Genomic DNA, 17,382 nt, shown 5'->3' with positions numbered 1-17,382 from the left:
GGATCTTTTTTTTTTTCAAACAAACTTTTGTCTAGCCATGCCTTGCCCTCTTATTAGTCCCGTCACTATGGCAAGTCACAACCTCCCTGAACTTCAGTAGATTCTTCTTTAAAAAGGGATAACAACACTTTCACTACTTCACCTTATAGTGTAGTGAAAATCAAATGAGATAATATATATGAAAGTGCATTAAAATTCAAAAGTACTATATGTGTGAATTATTGATAGCTATATTTAAAGTATATTTTTCTGTTCTATCAGAACTAAGGCCAATGAAAAGAATGATTATAACATATTGAAGTAACATTTTAGTATTTGAGAATAGACTCGAGGTAAATCTTAGGAACAAATGTGTGTATGATGCATACTGGTAAAAAGAAAACAAATCATAGCAGATTCCTCCTATTGCAAGGTGGTACTATCAAGATGAATACATAAAATTCCCAAAACATAAAATCTTGACTAATTTAAGTCTCCTTTTCACTTACATTTCAAAACTTTTCTTAATTCTTTCCTCATTGATTTTAAATGAAGAAAATTATGAAGATTTTGGAACAATGAACCATGAATTTTTTGGTCATATGACTTTTATCATTATAGAATTCTTAGATCCCTCTGGATTCTTAGTTATGAAAATGAAGACTACCATTTTTATGACCTTGTTTAAGGATAGCTAGCCATCCCTTTACTTTGAATGAACTTTTATGAGCCATATAAATCTCTAAAGAACCTTCATAATAGGCTGTTAATATCACAGCAAAGCCAAGAATATGAATGCAAGTCTCCATTTACTCAGTAATATAAAATATATATTTACTTAATATGCATAGGCTATTTGGAGGATTTAAATACGTGAATAAGCTGTGAACTCACAGTTGGGAACTCCTTCCATCAATACAATTTAGAAACCCTTCTCTGGCTTAACAGTTAAATCTTACAGAGTTCTTTGGGGGTACGTAAACATGGTCATGCAGCTAGTAATTGTCACAGACTGGGTTTATATCAATAATTTTACCAAGGGATCACCTTGGAGAGCTAAAAAAAATAATGAAATTCAACTGGAGGAATAAAAAATTAAAAATTTCAATGGAAGTAATGAACAAAGTGGGAAGGAAGGGGGGCTAACGGTATCCAAATTATATTCAGATCTCAAACTATAATACAACACATAGCAGCCCCAAATTGAAGAAGATTCATTTTTCTAAACAATTTTTCTGGGGGATGAGGAAATTGGGGTTAAATGACTTACCCAGGATCACACAACTAGTTAGTATCAAGTATCTGAGGCTAGATTTAAACTCAGGTCCTCCTGACCCCAGGGCTGATTGATGCTCTATCTGCTGAGCCAGCCACCTGACCTTTTAAACAAATTCAAAAAATGTTCCCAAAGATCTATATGACTTTTACCTCTCTGGGCCTCAGTTTCTTCTTCTTAAAATGAAAGGGCAAGACCAGGTATTTTCTAAAATCCCACAAAGTCCCAAAATTTTATGGCTGTTTGTTGGAAAATATTCCTTGCAAATACTCACCTCCAAATCTATGGTCATGCCATACAGGCAGATCTGTGTTTCAAAACTTATAGAATGAAGCTCTTCAGTTACCATATGAGGACCCTGAGGGGAAAAACATACTTAAATTTATAAACATAGTAAGTTTTAGTCTGTTAACATAAAACACACAGGTTGAGTTAAATGTATAACCTAAAAAAGACCTTTCTTTAAATTATTTAGGAAGGTGAGAGGTTTTTTTTTTGTTTGTGTACTTTTTAAGAAGAATGATTATTGATTTTTTTGGTATCAAAATCTTAAAAACATAATAATTTCAGGTTTTTCCATTTTCTGGCCTATTTTCTTGCAGGAGACTCTACCTGAAGATAAATAACTATCGTCTTTGATTAAATCTAAATTTAAATTTAAATCTTAAATTAAATTTAAATTAAATATCAGCTGGAAATCCAGTTATTGTACATATTCCTTTATAAGACAAGGTTTTTATAAGTACAGCAGAAAGAGATTTTTGAGTATTAATAAATTTGTTATAGTAATAAGTCTGATGATGAATTAAGAGAAGTCTAGCATGGGGAAATTGGGAAGTGAGTTTGGACTCCTCTCTCCAGCCTACATCACCTTCCTACTCAGCAGCAGTCCAATTTGAGTTCATTGTCTATTAGGAGACAAGTCCTAAGAGCTAAAGGAGGGCAAAACTGTTTTTAAAATGAATTTATTATGAAAAGTCAAAGAAACTAGGAATCACTTGTCCTGGAAACAAGAAGACTAGAGAAATACACAATACTGAATCTATGGAAAGAATTATTACAAGATGTTTTTTCATGTTTGCTAAATAGAGGAAAAGTTTTTGAAAAAACAAACATATTCAAAATAGGATTTTGATACAAGGAAGAATTTTCTAAATAACTGCTGACTTCTAGTGCTAAATTTCTTCCTCTATTAGTTGTGTTATTTCCAAGTTCTCTGGGCCTAATTCTTATGATCTTTTTTTTTTTTTTTTTTTTTTTTATTATATTTTTTATTATATATATATATATATATATATATATATTTTATAATATTATCCCTTGTATTCATTTTTCCAATTTACCCCCCCTCCCTCTATTCCCTCCCCCCGACGACAGGCAATACCATACATTTTACATGTGTTACAATATAGTCTAGGTACAATACATGTGTGCGAATATCACTTTCTTGTTGCACAATAAACATTAGAATCCGAAGGTACATGCAACCTGGGCAGACAGATATTAGTGCTAACAATTTTCATTCCCCTCCCAGTGTTTCTTCTCTGGGTGCAGCTACCTCTGTCCATCATTGATCAACTGGAAGTGAGTTGGATCTTCTTTATGTTGAAGATTTCCACTTCCATCAGAATACATCCTCATACAGCATTGTTGTTGAAGTGTACAGTGATCTTCTGGTTCTGCTCATTTCACTCAGCATCAGTTGATTTAAGTCTCTCCAACCCTCTCTGTATTCCTCCTGCTGGTCATTTCTTACAGAGCAATAATATTCCATAACCTTCATATACCACAATTTACCCAACCATTCTCCAACTGATGGACATCCATTCATCCTCCAGTTTCTAGCTACAACAAAAAGAGCTGCCACAAACATTTTGGCACATATATGTCTCTTTCCGCTCTTTAGTATTTCTTTGGGATATAATCCCAGTAGTAGCGCTGCTGGGTCAAAGGGTATGCACAATTTGATAACTTTTTGGGCATAATTCCAGATTGCTCTCCAGAATGGCTGGATTCTTTCACAACTCCACCAGCAATGTATTAGTGTCCCAGTTTCCCCACATCCCCTCCAACATTTGTCATTATTTGTTCCTGTCATCTTAGCCAATCTGACAGGTGTGTAGTGGTATCTCAGAGTGGTCTTAATTTGCATTTCTCTGATCAGTAGTGATTTGGAACACTCTTTCATGTGAGTGGATATAGTTTCAATTTCTTCCTCTGAGAATTGTCTGTTCATATCCTTTGACCATTTATCAATTGGAGAATGGTTCGGTTTCTTATAAATTTGGGTCAGTTCTCTATATATTTTGGAAATGAGACCTTTGTCAGAACCTTTGTTTTTAAAAATATTTTCCCAATTTGTTATTTCCCTTCTAATCTTGTTTGCATTAGTATTATTTGTACAGAAACTTTTTAGTTTGATGTAATCAAAATCTTCTATTTTGTGATCAATAATGATCTCTAGTTCTCCTCTGGTCATAAATTCCTTCCTCCTCCACAAGTCTGAGAGGTAGATTATCCTCTGTTCCTCCAATCTATTTATTATCTCCCTCTTTATGCCTAAATCATGGACCCATTTTGATCTTATCTTGGTATATGGTGTTAAGTGTGGATCCATATCTAATTTCTGCCATACTAATTTCCAGTTTTCCCAACAGTTTTTTCCGAATAATGAATTTTTATCCCTAATGTTGGAATCTTTGGGTTTGTCAAAGATTAGATTGCTATAGATGTACCCTTTTTTGTCCTTTGTATCTAATCTGTTCCACTGATCTACCGGTCTATTTTGTAGCCAATACCAAATGGTTTTGGTGACTGCTGCTATATAATATAGCTTTAGATCAGGTACACTTAGACCACCTTCCTCTGAGTTTTTTTTCATTAGTTCCCTTGCAATTCTTGACCTTTTATTCTTCCATATGAATTTTGTTGTTATTTTTTCTAGGTCATTAAAATAGTTTCTTGGGAGTCTGATTGGTATAGCACTAAATAAATAGATTAGTTTGGGGAGTATTGTCATCTTTATTATATTCGCTCGGCCTATCCAAGAGCACTGAATGTCTTTCCAATTATTTAAATCTGATTTTATTTTTGTGGCAAGTGTTTTGTAATTTTTCTCATATAATTCCTGACTTTTCTTTGGTAGATGGATTCCCAAATATTTTATACTCTCAACATTTGTTTGGAATGGAATTTCTCTTTGTATCTCTTGCTGTTGCATTTTGTTAGTGATATATAAAAATGCCGAGGATTTATGTGGATTTATTTTGTATCCTGCCACTTTGCTGAAATTTTGAATTATTTCTAGTAGCTTTTTAGCAGAGTCTTTGGGGTTCTCTAAGTATACCATCATGTCATCTGCAAAAAGTGATAGTTTGATTTCCTCATTTCCTACTCTAATTCCTTGAATCTCTTTCTCGGCTCTTATTGCCGAGGCTAGCGTTTCTAGTACTATATTGAATAGTAATGGTGATAGTGGGCAACCTTGTTTCACTCCTGATCTTACAGGGAAAGGTTGCAGTTTATTTCTATTGCATATTATGCTTACTGACGGTCTTAAATATATACTCCTGATTATTCTAAGGAATAATCCATTTATTCCTATACTCTCAAGAGTTTTTAGTAGGAATGGATGTTGGATTTTGTCAAATGCTTTTTCTGCATCTATTGAGATGATCATATGGTTCTTATTAATTTGATTATTAATATGGTCAATTATATTAATAGTTTTCCTAATATTAAACCAGCCCTGCATTCCTGGAATAAATCCTACTTGATCATAGTGTATTATCTTGGAGATGATTTTCTGAAGTCTTTTTGCTAATATCTTATTTAAGATTTTAGCATCAATATTCATTAAGGAGATTGGTCTATAATTTTCTTTCTCAGTTTTCGATCTACCAGGTTTAGGTATCAGTACCATGTCTGTGTCATAAAAGGAGTTTGGTAGGACTCCTTCATCCCCTATTTTTTCAAATAATTTATATAACATTGGGGCTAATTGTTCTTTAAATGTTTGGTAGAATTCACATGTGAATCCATCTGGCCCTGGGGATTTTTTCCTGGGGAGTTGATTAATAGCTTGTTCTATTTCTTTTTCTGAAATGGGACTATTTAAGCAATTTATCTCCTCCTCTGTTAATCTAGGGAGCCTATATTTTTGGAGAAAGTCATCCATTTCACTTAAGTTATCAAATTTATTGGCATAAAGTTGGGCAAAGTAACTCCTTATTATTTCTCTAATTTCCTCTTCATTGGTGGAAAGATCCCCCTTTTCATTTGTAAGACTATCAATTTGATTTTCCTCTTTCTTTTTTTTGATCAAATTTACCAAAGGTTTATCTATTTTATTGGCTTTTTCATAAAACCAACTTTTGGTTTTATTTATTAATTCAATAGTTTTTTTACTTTCAATTTTATTGATTTCTCCTTTTAATTTTTGTATTTCGAGTTTAATTTTTGGTTGGGGGTTTATAATTTGGTCTTTTTCTAGCCTTTTAAGTTGTAAGCCCAATTCGTTAATCTTCTCTTTCTCAATTTTCTTCAAATAAGCCTCTAAAGATATAAAATTTCCCCTTATTACTGCTTTAGCTGCATCCCAAAGATTTTGATATGATGTCTCATCATTATCATTATCTTGGGTGAAATTGTTAATTGTTTCTATAATTTGCTCTTTCACCCAGTCATTCTTTAAGATGAGATTATTCAGTTTCCAATTACTTTTTGGTCTATTTACCCCTGACTTTTTACTGAATGTAGCTTTTATTGCATTGTGATCTGAGAAGAAGGCATTTATTATTTCTGCCTTCCTACATTTAATTTTGAGATCTTTATGTCCTAATATATGGTCAATTTTTGTATAGGATCCATGGACTGCTGAGAAGAAAGTATATTCCTTCCTATTGCCATTCAGTTTTCTCCAAAGGTCTATCATACCTAGTTTTTCTAATGTTCTATTTACTTTTTTAATTTCTTTCTTGTTTGTTTTGTGGTTTGATTTGTCTAAATCTGAGAGTGCAAGGTTGAGATCTCCCACTATTATAGTTTTACTGTCTATTTCTTCTTGCAGTTCTCTTAACTTTTCCTTTAGAAAGTTAGATGCTATACCACTTGGTGCATATATGTTTAGTATTGATATGGCTTCATTATTTATGCTACCTTTCAGCAGGATATAGTTTCCTTCCTTATCTTTTTTAACGAGATCTACTTCTGCTTTTGCTTGATCTGAGATAAGGATAGCTACCCCTGCTTTTTTGGCTTTACCTGAAGCATAATAAGCTCTGTTCCAACCTTTTACCTTTACTCTGTATGTATCTCCCTGCTTTAAGTGTGTTTCCTGTAGGCAACATATTGTAGGGTTCTGCTTTTTGATCCAATCTGCTATCCGTCTCCGTTTGATGGGATCGTTCATCCCATTTACATTTACAGTTAAAATTACTAATTCTGTATTTCCTGCCATCGTATTATCCCCAGATTATACTTTTTTCCCTTGACCCCCCTGATCCCCCTTCCCGATATTTAATTTACAGACCCCCCTTGTGACGCGCAACCCTCCCTCTTTTTTTTTTTTTTTTTTTTTTTTTTTTTTTTTTAGGATCCCTCCCTCCTCCCTCCAAGTCCCTTCACTTATTCTCCTTTTCCTTTCCCCTTTTCCTCTCCCCCCTTTTAATGAGGTGAGAGAAAATTCTCTGAAAAACAAATATGTTAATTATTTACTCTTTGAGCCTCTTCTGATGAGAGTAAGATTCACACAATGATTCTCCCCCTCACTAAGTTCCCTCAGATATGGTGTATTTTCTATGTCTCTTCCTGGGATGTAGTTTCCCTCTTTTTATCACTCCTTCCCCTTTTTCTGAACCGACCTCCTTCCCTTTACCACACCCCCCTTTTTTTCTTTTATATCAGTAAAATCAAATTATCCTTGAGTATTTTTTATATACCCACAACAAAGTTACAGTTCTCAAGGGTTCTGTGTACCTTTTTCTGTTTCTCTTCAGTCTTGTGGATGTAGATCAAATTTTTTGTTTAAGTCTGGTTTTTTTCTTAGAAACATATAGAATTCCTCTGTTTCATTGAATGACCATCTTCTTCCATGGAAAAAGATGCTAAACTTAGCTGGGTAGTTCATTCTTGGTTGCAGTCCTTGATCTTTTGCCTTTCGGAATATCAGGTTCCAGGCCCTTCTATCTTTTAATGTGGAGGCAGCCAGATCTTGGGTGACCCTTATTGTGGCACCTTGGTATTTAAATTGTTTTTTTCTAGCTGCTTGCAGGATTTTCTCCTTTGTGTGGTAATTCTGCAGCTTAGCCACAATATTCCGTGGTGTTCTTTTTTTAGGGTCTATTTCAGAAGGAGTTCGATGAATTCTTTCCACATCTACTTTCCCTTCTGTTTCTATTATCTCTGGACAGTTCTCTTTGATAATTTCCTGTAAAATAGAATCTAGGCTCTTTTTTTGGTCATAGTTTTCTGGAAGTCCAATAATCCGCAGATTATCTCTCCTAGATCTATTTTCCAGGTCTATAGATTTTCCCAGTAAGTATTTGACGTTGTTCTCCAGCTTCTCATTTTTTTTGTTTTGTTTGACTGATTCTTGGGTTCTCTGTGAATCATTCATTTCTATTTGTTCCATCCTGACTTTTAAGGAGTTATTTTCTTCTTTCACAGTTTTTAGTTCTTTTTGTAAATGCCCAATTTCGTTTTTAAATGAATTATTTTGCTCTATTGAGTTTTTTTCCATTTCCCTAATTTTTTTTTTTTGAGAATTATTTTCTTTTTCCAATTCAGAAATTCTATTTTCTTGAGACTTTTTTATCTTTTCCAATTCAGAAATCCTACTTTCCTGTGTTTTTTTAACCTTTTCTAATTCACTAATTTTGTTTCCCTGCATCTCCTGTGAATTCTTTATTTTTTCCAACTCCAATTTCAGGACATTATTATTCTCTATCATAACTTCCCTTTCTTTTCCCCATTTTTCTTCGATCTCCCTCAATTTCTTAAGAGCTTCTTCTAGGAGAGAGTTATGTGATGGGGGGCAGGAATCGTTCCCCTTTAGGTTGTTATCTGATTCTCTGCTGTCAACTTCCTTGGGGTTGGACACCCGCTCTTTCTCTGTATAGAAGGAATCTATGGTTTTTCTAGCTTTTTTGTTCATACTTAAAAAAAATCTTTTGGGGTCTGTCTCTGGGGTAGGAAATTATTTACTTCTTTACCAGCTTCCTCCCAGACGGGATGGATGCAGCGGCTCCTGAGCCTGAGCTAAGAGAGAGCTCTGGGAGAGAGTTCCCCACCCTCTCCCTGGGAGTGCCTCAGAGGTGATTAGCACTGCTGTGCTTCGAGGGCGTAGAATAGTGAAGACTGCAGGAAGCTCAGCCTATGTGTCCGGGTGGGGAGTGGGTGTCTGCAGCAGGTGACGTAAGAAGCCCCTGTGCTCAAACTGGAAGTGTCTGCCAGAAACCGCGGTCCCTAGTTCAAAGGTTCCGCTTCTCTGGGACTTCCTGGAGCTGAGTTCCACTCCCTCCAGCTAAGCTAGGCAGTGTGTGTTGCCTTGGGCCGTATCCACCCACTTGTCAGTCTCTTAACTATTCTCAGGAGGTAGCTGAGGCCACACCCCCTGGTGCCGATTCTCTGCTGAGTCACCCCCCCCAGGATCGGGGAAAATCTAATCTGAGTTTTAAAATATTTTGGCTTTCTCCTCTGAACTGCTAAATAATTAGCAGAGAAGAGCTAACAGCCTGTGCCAGATTCCTTTACCTCAGTAGCTTCTCTGATCCCAGAGCCCTTCCCAGCGCAATGGGCGCAGTGTGCCCCTACCCCACCGTCTGTGCTGGTCTTTCTTATTCCTCCCCTGAGAACTGACCTTTCCTGTTGAAACTCCAGATTCTCTTCAGCTGGTAAGTCGTGCTTCCAGTCCTTGTGGTATCTATCAATCCTGAGCTAATTTTGAGACTTAATTTATCTAATTGGTTGTGAGGGAGTGAGGACGTTCACTGAGTCGTGTGTTTCCTCTCCGCCATCTTGGCTCCGCCCCCCTTATGATCTTTTGATGACAATGTTGTATGGCTATAATATAAGCTGTATTTTCACAACAGACAGTTACATAGTACAGCACAGGAGTCAGGAGGACTCATCTTCTTGAATGTAAATCTGACTTCAGATACTTTCTAGCTATGTGATGTTGGGCAAGTAAAAGCACCTTTGACAAAATAAAAGAATGTGTTATCAACATTGTATGTTATAATAAGGAAAAACTTATTAATGTAGCTCATGTTCCATCTTTTATTTTTTAAAAAACAATCTTTCAAGCTACAGGGAAATGACTACAGAGAAAAATCTTTAGATACGTTAGGAAGTCAAAGCTGGAGCTATGTTTAAGAACACTGGGCTATGAAAAAAAATCTGGGTATTTTGTTAAATGAAAGTTGAGTCATCTACAAACTACTCATTGCATCTTTTAAAAATTAAGTTTAAATTTTTTTCAGTTACATTTTAAGTTCTGAATTGTCTCCTCCCCCTACCTTGGCTAATAACATTTTTATACCTCATAACTTTCTACCACGTAAACAGGATTATCCAACACCTCTAGTTTGTGGGTAAAACTGTTATTTATCAGCCAAGGCCTGATGACAAAGAGCAAGTACAGGGGGTTACAATTCAAACGTCTCTCTTGAGGCAGTTTTCACATTTCAGTCTTTGCACCTTAGCTGGCTCCCTGCTAAATCAGCACTTCTGAAGTCTGGGAAAGATGATTCAATGGGGCACATGACAAAAGGATTGTTTCCCAGATTTATTTCCAATTGAGGAAGCCTTCTAACTCAAAGCTAGATCCTGATCTGGAGGCGCCTGACTAGGTGGCTGATAGGACACCAGAGAATTCTCTCAAAATAGAGGATTTGAGAAAAGAACAATTAGACAACTTTGGGCAGTAATGTCCAAACCTGGATTTATGTCCACACCCAGTTTTCTTGGACTGAGGTGGAAAAATATTGTAGAGTTCCAAAAAAAATTCTTAAAACAAAGTGAAATTGAATTCATTTTAATTTGTATAGGTAATAGTTTTGCTTTGTTTTATTTTATTATGTGGAGGGAGAATCTGAACTGATAATTGAATAGAAAGAGATTAGGTTGGGTTTGATTACATTTAGGAAATGGGTGCTTTAAATGATCCTAAAGTGCTCACTGCCCTACAAGTGGATATCCATAGCACTTTCTGAAAATCCTATGTGGATTGTCATGTATTTTGAGAATTTTGAGGCATTGATTCTCAAGATATATGAAAGAGAGGACGATCCTGAAAAAATCATGGACATTATTACTGCTCAAAAAAAAAAAGAGATTAGGAAGATATTGTAGGAACATAGATTTATAGATAGAAAGGACTTTGTATAGGTATTATTGTTTCAGTCATTTCAGTTCTGTGACTTCATTTGAGTTTTTTTTGGCAAAGATATTGGAGTAGTTTGCCGGGTTTTTTTCCATTTTATTTTACAGATGAGGAAACAGGGCTAAGTGGCTTGCCCAGGATAGGTAGCTAATAAATGTGTGGGGCCAGATTTGAATTCTTGAAAATGAGTCTTCCTAGCTCCAAGATTGGTGCTTTATCCACCTAGTTGCCCAAGTCATGCAATAAATATTCAGGTAAGAAAACATGCACCACAGCTTTTGCTTCTGATCCCTTTTTTCTACTCATACAACTATCAACCTGAGATATGTCTTCAGGATTTTTTGCTTAGATTAATGCAATGTTCTCCTAATTATTCTCCCTGTTTCATGTCTGTCCATAATTTAGTCCTTCCTACACACTGCTACCATAATAATTTTCCTTAAGTACAGACTTCACTCTCTCAAAGCTCTATTCAATCAACTCCAATGACTTCCTATTGCCTATTAGATTAAAAATTAACTTCTTTGTCTAGTTTTGAAAGCCATGTACAACCTGGCCCCAACTTATCTTACCAGCCTCATTGAACATTACTGTTCTTTTTTCATTCTGCCATCCATTAAACTGATTTTCTCTCTGTTTTTCACACACAAAACTCCATCTTTCATCTTTGTGATTTTTCATTGCCTCTGCCAAATGGCTGAAATGCTCTCCCTTCTTTTGTTGTTGGTTAGTCATTTTCAGTCCTGTATGTTTCCTTATGACCCAATTTAGAGTTTTCTTGGCAAAGATACTGGAGTGGTTTGCCATTTCCTTCTCCAACTCCATAAAATGAGCTTCAGCTCATTGACCAGAGGCTATGTAGCTAGTAGATTAGGCTGGATTTGAATTCACCTTTTCCTTATTCCAGGTCTTATGTTTCATCTACTGTGCTACCAAATTGCTCCAACAACAACAACAATCCAAATGGCTAAAATGCTCTCCCTTCTTATTTATACCATGTAAAGTCTCTAGTATTTTAAGATGTAACAAACACAAAGCACTTTCTGATCCCTCTCGAAACTGCTAGTACCCTCCTCCCAAGCTACCTAGTATTTAACTATGTATGTATTTGTATTTATTCATGTTCTATTTATGCTTTATATCCCCTACTAGATTGTAAGTTCTTCCAAAGTAGTTGCATTATGTGCACCTGTGCCTAACAAAGCACTTGGCACACAGTATGCTTTTAATAAATGTTTGTTGATTATTTGGGGTATTCTTGATAACTATGTAAGAAGAAAGTAAACAAGCTTTTGCAAGTGACCTTCTATGACCTACCATATCTTAATAGTCACACAGTGGAGTGAAAGGTACAGAGCAATAAAGATCCTCCTATTTGTTGACTAAAAGAGCATTTGGTTTGACAGAGCAAAATGTAGCCTTAAGGCTCTTCTCCAACAAAGTGTATGCCTTATGAAAATATTAAGAACATGTAAAATTGTAGTAAAGGAGCAACCATGGAGATAATTTTGTTTTATATTTCCCTGATTACTAATAGCTTGGGGTAGGATGGTGTACAGTAAGAACCTATTTGCTATTGGTCCAATGGAATGAATGTTGGATTTGGAGTCAGATGATTTGGCTTTGAATCTCATTTCAACCACTTGATGTTTATGTGATTTTGAATAATTATCTAACTTCTTCGGGTTTCTTAAAGTTTAAAATAAAAGTGCTGTCTTGGATAACTAAGGTTCCTCTCACCTATGGTCTCATGTTGCTATGACTCTGTCATGGTGGATGTTCAGCAAAGAGACCGAACAGAAGAGGAATCCCCCAAAGATAAGGAGGTCCTCCAGATGGTGAAAAACATTACTTTAACTTCATTAAGCCCTTTAACATTTCTAAGCCTCCTAAATGAGGCCTAAAATCATTTAAAAGAGTTTGGCCTGAACTATCCACATAGGAAAAACAAAGTCTCTATGAGTATCTTTATTTTGGACAAACACTGGAGATGAACAATGAACTTGGCCAGAATTAAACAGAAGAAAACTAGGCTATATTATGTTTGGGAGATTCTATAGAACTTTCAATAATACTATGCTTTCCCTGAAATAAAATCCTATTTTTTTCTTCATTGGTGTTCTTCTTCACGTGATGTTTTATGGCTATGAATCATGAAATACCATTATTTCTAAGGAGCCCAAATTGTGAGTCACCCAAGGGTTATTGTGAGACTAGACCTGTGCTTTCATGGCTATTGAGAACTTATGACTAGGAACACACCTCCACATTCTCAGATCCAGCTTGGTCCTTGCACTATAATTTATAGTCTTTGAGTCTTATGTAGGACAAGAAGAGGGCCAGTGACTTGTTTAGTGTCACATGGTGAGTATGCAAGACTTAAGGAAGGGAAAGGAATAAGTCTTTATTAAATCTACACAATGTGCGAGGCACTGTACTAAGTGCTTTACAAATAATATCCTATTTTATTCTCACAACAACCTTGGGAGGTAGGTTATTATCACCAATTTGCATTTGAGAAAAATGAGACAAACAGAATTTAAATGACTTGCTCACAGTCATCTAGCCAGTAAGTCTGAGGACAGATTTGAATTCAGATCTTCCTGACTTCAAATCTAGCCCTCTGTTCCCTGGACCATTTACATCATTGGGTAGATTCATAGACAAAAATTACTTTGAATGAAAAATTGTGGAGGTATGTTTATTTGAATTTGTGGAGTGCATACTCCCACTGATAAAATTATAGAATTATCAGAACAATGGGACCATTGTTTATATATATATATATATATATATATATATATATATATATAATAGAAAGAGCAGTTTTCTGGAGGACTTTGAATGTTCCTGAACCCTTGCCTTCTGTATGGAGGAGGAGGGATTTCTTGGGCAATGTCATCCTAGAATCCAGTCTTCTATAAAAAGAAGATTCTATGGGTAGCATCATATATATAAATTCTTTCCCATGTGGCAGGCACTGTGCTAAGAAGCACTTTAGAATGCTTGTCTTATTTGATCTTCACAATAACTCTGGGAGGTAGGTGTTATTATTACCTCCATTTTATAGATGAGGTTAACTAACTTGCTCAGGGTTCCATAGCTAGTATCTGCACCTTGATTCCTGTACTCTGTCCTCTGCACCACATAGTGGCTCACTGGAGAGGGAGGAAAATTTTATTGATTATTTATTAGTTACTGGGAGTCCTTTATGCTCCCCAGAAAAGCCTTTAGATAGATAGTAGTGAATACAGGACAACCTTCATTTCATCCCAAGAAGAGATCCTATAAACAATCAAGACAATTTTCTTCTCCCAGAGACTTCTTCAATTCTCAATCTATGGTTGAGGCTCCTCTTTATATATTCTCTACAGAATAAAATTAAGGCTACTCTATACCTGACACATACTTGTTATTTAAAGTGTTTTCATGAGATATGGTGGGGGGGAATCTTCTTATCAACTTCAGTTGAATCCTATATTTTAGCTCTATTCTAAGCATTTCCAGAGGAAGCACTGATTTAATGATTTGGGGTCACCTCTAAGATAATAATGATAACAACCAACATTTATGTAGTTATGTAGTACTTTAAGGTAGTCTACAGCTCCCTATTTATTTTTGAAAAAGAATTCCTTTTCACTGGAAATTAATATGGCAGAAATTAGATATGGATCCACACTTAACACCATATACCAAGATAAGATCAAAATGGGTCTATGATTTAGGCATAAAAAGGGAGATAATAAATAGATTAGAGGAACAGAGGATAGTCTACCTCTCAGACCTGTGGAGGAGGAAGGAATTTATGACCAGAGGAGAATTAGAGATCATTATCGATCACAAAATAGAAGATTTTGATTGCATCAAACTAAAAAGTTTCTGTACAAATAATACTAATGCAAACAAGATTAGAAGGGAAGTAACAAATTGGGAAAATATTTTTAAAAACAAAGGTCTCATTTACAAAATATATAGAGAACTGACCCTAATTTATAAGAAACCGAACCATTCTCCAATTGATAAATGGTCAAAGGATATGAACAGACAATTCTCAGATGAAGAAATTGAAACTATATCCACTCACATGAAAGAGTGTTCCAAATCACTACTGATCAGAGAAATGCAAATTAAGACCACTCTGAGATACCACTACACACCTGTCAGATTGGCTAAGATGAGACAGGAACAAATAATGATGAATGTTGGAGGGGATGTGGGAAAACTGGGACACTGATACATTGTTGGTGGAGTTGTGAAAGAATCCAGCCATTCTGGAGAGCAATCTGGAATTATGCCCAAAAAGCTATCAAACTGTGCATACCCTTTGACCCAGCAGTGCTACTACTGGGCTTATATCCCAAAGAAATACTAAAGAGCGGAAAGAGACATATATGTGCCAAAATGTTTGTGGCAGCTCTTTTTGTTGTAGCTAGAAACTGGAAGATGAATGGATGTCCATCAGTTGGAGAATGGTTGGGTAAATTATGGTATATGAAGGTTATGGAATATTATTGCTCTGTAGGAAATGACCAGCAGGAGGAATACAGAGAGGCTTGGAGAGACTTACATCAACTGATGCTGAGTGAAATGAGCAGAACCAGAAGATCACTGTACACTTCAACAACAATACTGTATGAGGATGTATTCTGATGGAAGTGGAAATCTTCAACATAAAGAAAAGCCAACTCACTTCCAGTTGATCAATGATGGACAGAGGTAGCTACACCCAGAGAAGAAACACTGGGAAGTGAATGTAAATTGTTAGCACTAATATCTGTCTGCCCAAGGTGCATGTACCTTCGGATTCTAATGTTTATTGTGCAACAAGAAAATGATATTCACACACATGTATTGTACCTAGACTATATTGTAACACATGTAAAATGTATGGGATTGCCTGTCATCGGGGGGAGGGAATAGAGGGAGGGGGGGATAATTTGGAAATATGAATACAAGGGATAATATTATAAAAATATATATATAATAAAAATTATTAATAAAAAAAATTAAAAAAAAAAAAGAATTCCTTTTCATTTCTTTGAAGCTAGATCCCTTTAATAGAAATAGAGTCCTCTAGGGTAGTGGAGAGGAAGGGGCTGAATCCTCATCAAAGAAAGTAACAATATCTCCTCCCCACCTGAAATATCAGTAATCAAAGAGAAAACAAGTATCACAGAAGTGGTCCTGCTCCTCATCTTGGATACCTTCCCTGTATGATTATATATCCTGATCACATATACCTGAATAAATATTCAAATGAAAGATAAAATGATTTTGTCAAAGCCTTGAAACTTGAAATGGCCAGAGAGGATCTTCTGCTTCCATTAAACTGACCCTGACCATGGCACCTTTGCCTTAATCTTCTGATACTATTCTTTCTGGGTGTTCATTGCCTGGCTGACTCTTTATTTTCTATTCACCTCATTTTCATTTCACAGTTCTTCTAAACCCTGCTCCCTTAATTTTTTGGTTTCTCAATTTTTCTTGTAACTTTTGAAGTTGCAATAATATAGTGCTGATATCTTATGTAAGAACAAAACTTTAAAATATTGAAACCTTTAGGCTGCTGGATTTTTTCCCCAAAAGGACAGTCAAAGGCCACTTTCTGTCAACAGGGGGAGCCCAAAGAAAAGCCAGAAATGGTCTGATTCAGAAAACCTGGAGGTGATGGAACAAATATTGAAAATAAACAGGGGTTACATTTAGATCATTGTGGACAAAGGTGGAGGGTGGATAGCTAATAAATTTAACTGAATCAGAATCAAGAAAGATCTTGAAAGGATAAACACTGGGCAGAATCTAATAAGATGAAATTCAGTAGTAATAAACATAAAACCTTAAACCTGAGTGCAAAAATTACCTTCACAAATAGAAAAAGAAGGATGCTTGGTCAGTATTTGTCTGTAAACTATCTGGACTGCAATCTCAATTAGAATCATCAATGCTAGCTAAAAAAGTTAACACATTCCTGGGGCTGCATTAAAAGAGGCAGGACTTCTAGAAACAATGAAATAAAAGTTCCATAAAAGTTCCTCTGCTCTTATCAAACTTAATCTGAATTATTGGGTTCTGTTCTGGTTAAAACAGATAAACTAAAGAGTTACCAGAGAACAGCAGCCAACATGGAGAAGGATCTTGGGTTTTTTTCATAGGATGATTTTCTATGGGGGAGCCTCTTAACCACAAAGATGAGGAGAAATTTCAGAACATCCAACAAACTTTAAGATTACAAAAAAGGGCAATGCCAGAAGCAGTGCTGGAGTAGCCTCTGGACAAGTAGAGGATTTCCACTAGAGTTTCCTATCAGGCTTTCTGGAAAGAAAATGAACAATCATTGGGCCATGGAGCTGGACACAACTTGAAAAAGCAAACTTAGAAATTCTTGTCCTTCATTACTATGGTCAATTATGAGGACAAACAATGGATCCATTTAGAAGAGGTTAATCATTTTGCAGTCCCAGGTATGTTTTCTTTCCAGTAGAACTTCAATTCCAAATTAGTGCTCTAAGTAGGTTAGCCCTCCAGTCTAGGCAGAGATGTCAAACTCACTGCTCAATGGTGGGCTCTAGGATCCATTTTCATTTGTGTTTGACACAGTGTTCCAGAGGATTGCATAGATCTTTGGTAGTGTTCATGGGACATAGTAAATCCTTTATTTTGTACTTTTCCTTCTAGTGATATGAAGGTTATCCTGTCTTCAATAATTTCAGTTGAAATATGCATAAAGATCCCAGGATCTTTTTTT

At 35.7% G+C, this 17,382-nt stretch overlaps 1 protein-coding gene across 2 annotated transcripts in view; it reads right to left on the bottom strand.

Annotated features, from left to right (window-relative positions):
• The window catches only part of STAT4 (signal transducer and activator of transcription 4), a 133,011-nt gene that overhangs the window by 15,052 nt on the left and 100,577 nt on the right, over positions 1-17,382 (bottom strand). For both annotated transcript variants that reach the window (XM_074302830.1, XM_074302831.1), the window contains exon 15: positions 1,530-1,613. In XM_074302830.1, the coding sequence (XP_074158931.1) occupies positions 1,530-1,613 (84 nt within the window). The remainder of the gene's footprint in view (positions 1-1,529; positions 1,614-17,382) is intronic.

This window comes from Sminthopsis crassicaudata, chromosome 3, assembly GCF_048593235.1.
Source record: "Sminthopsis crassicaudata isolate SCR6 chromosome 3, ASM4859323v1, whole genome shotgun sequence".
NCBI classification, from domain to species: Eukaryota; Metazoa; Chordata; class Mammalia; order Dasyuromorphia; family Dasyuridae; genus Sminthopsis; species Sminthopsis crassicaudata.
Note: the sequence above shows the minus strand (reverse complement) of the source record. Positions and strands in the feature narration are given on the sequence as shown.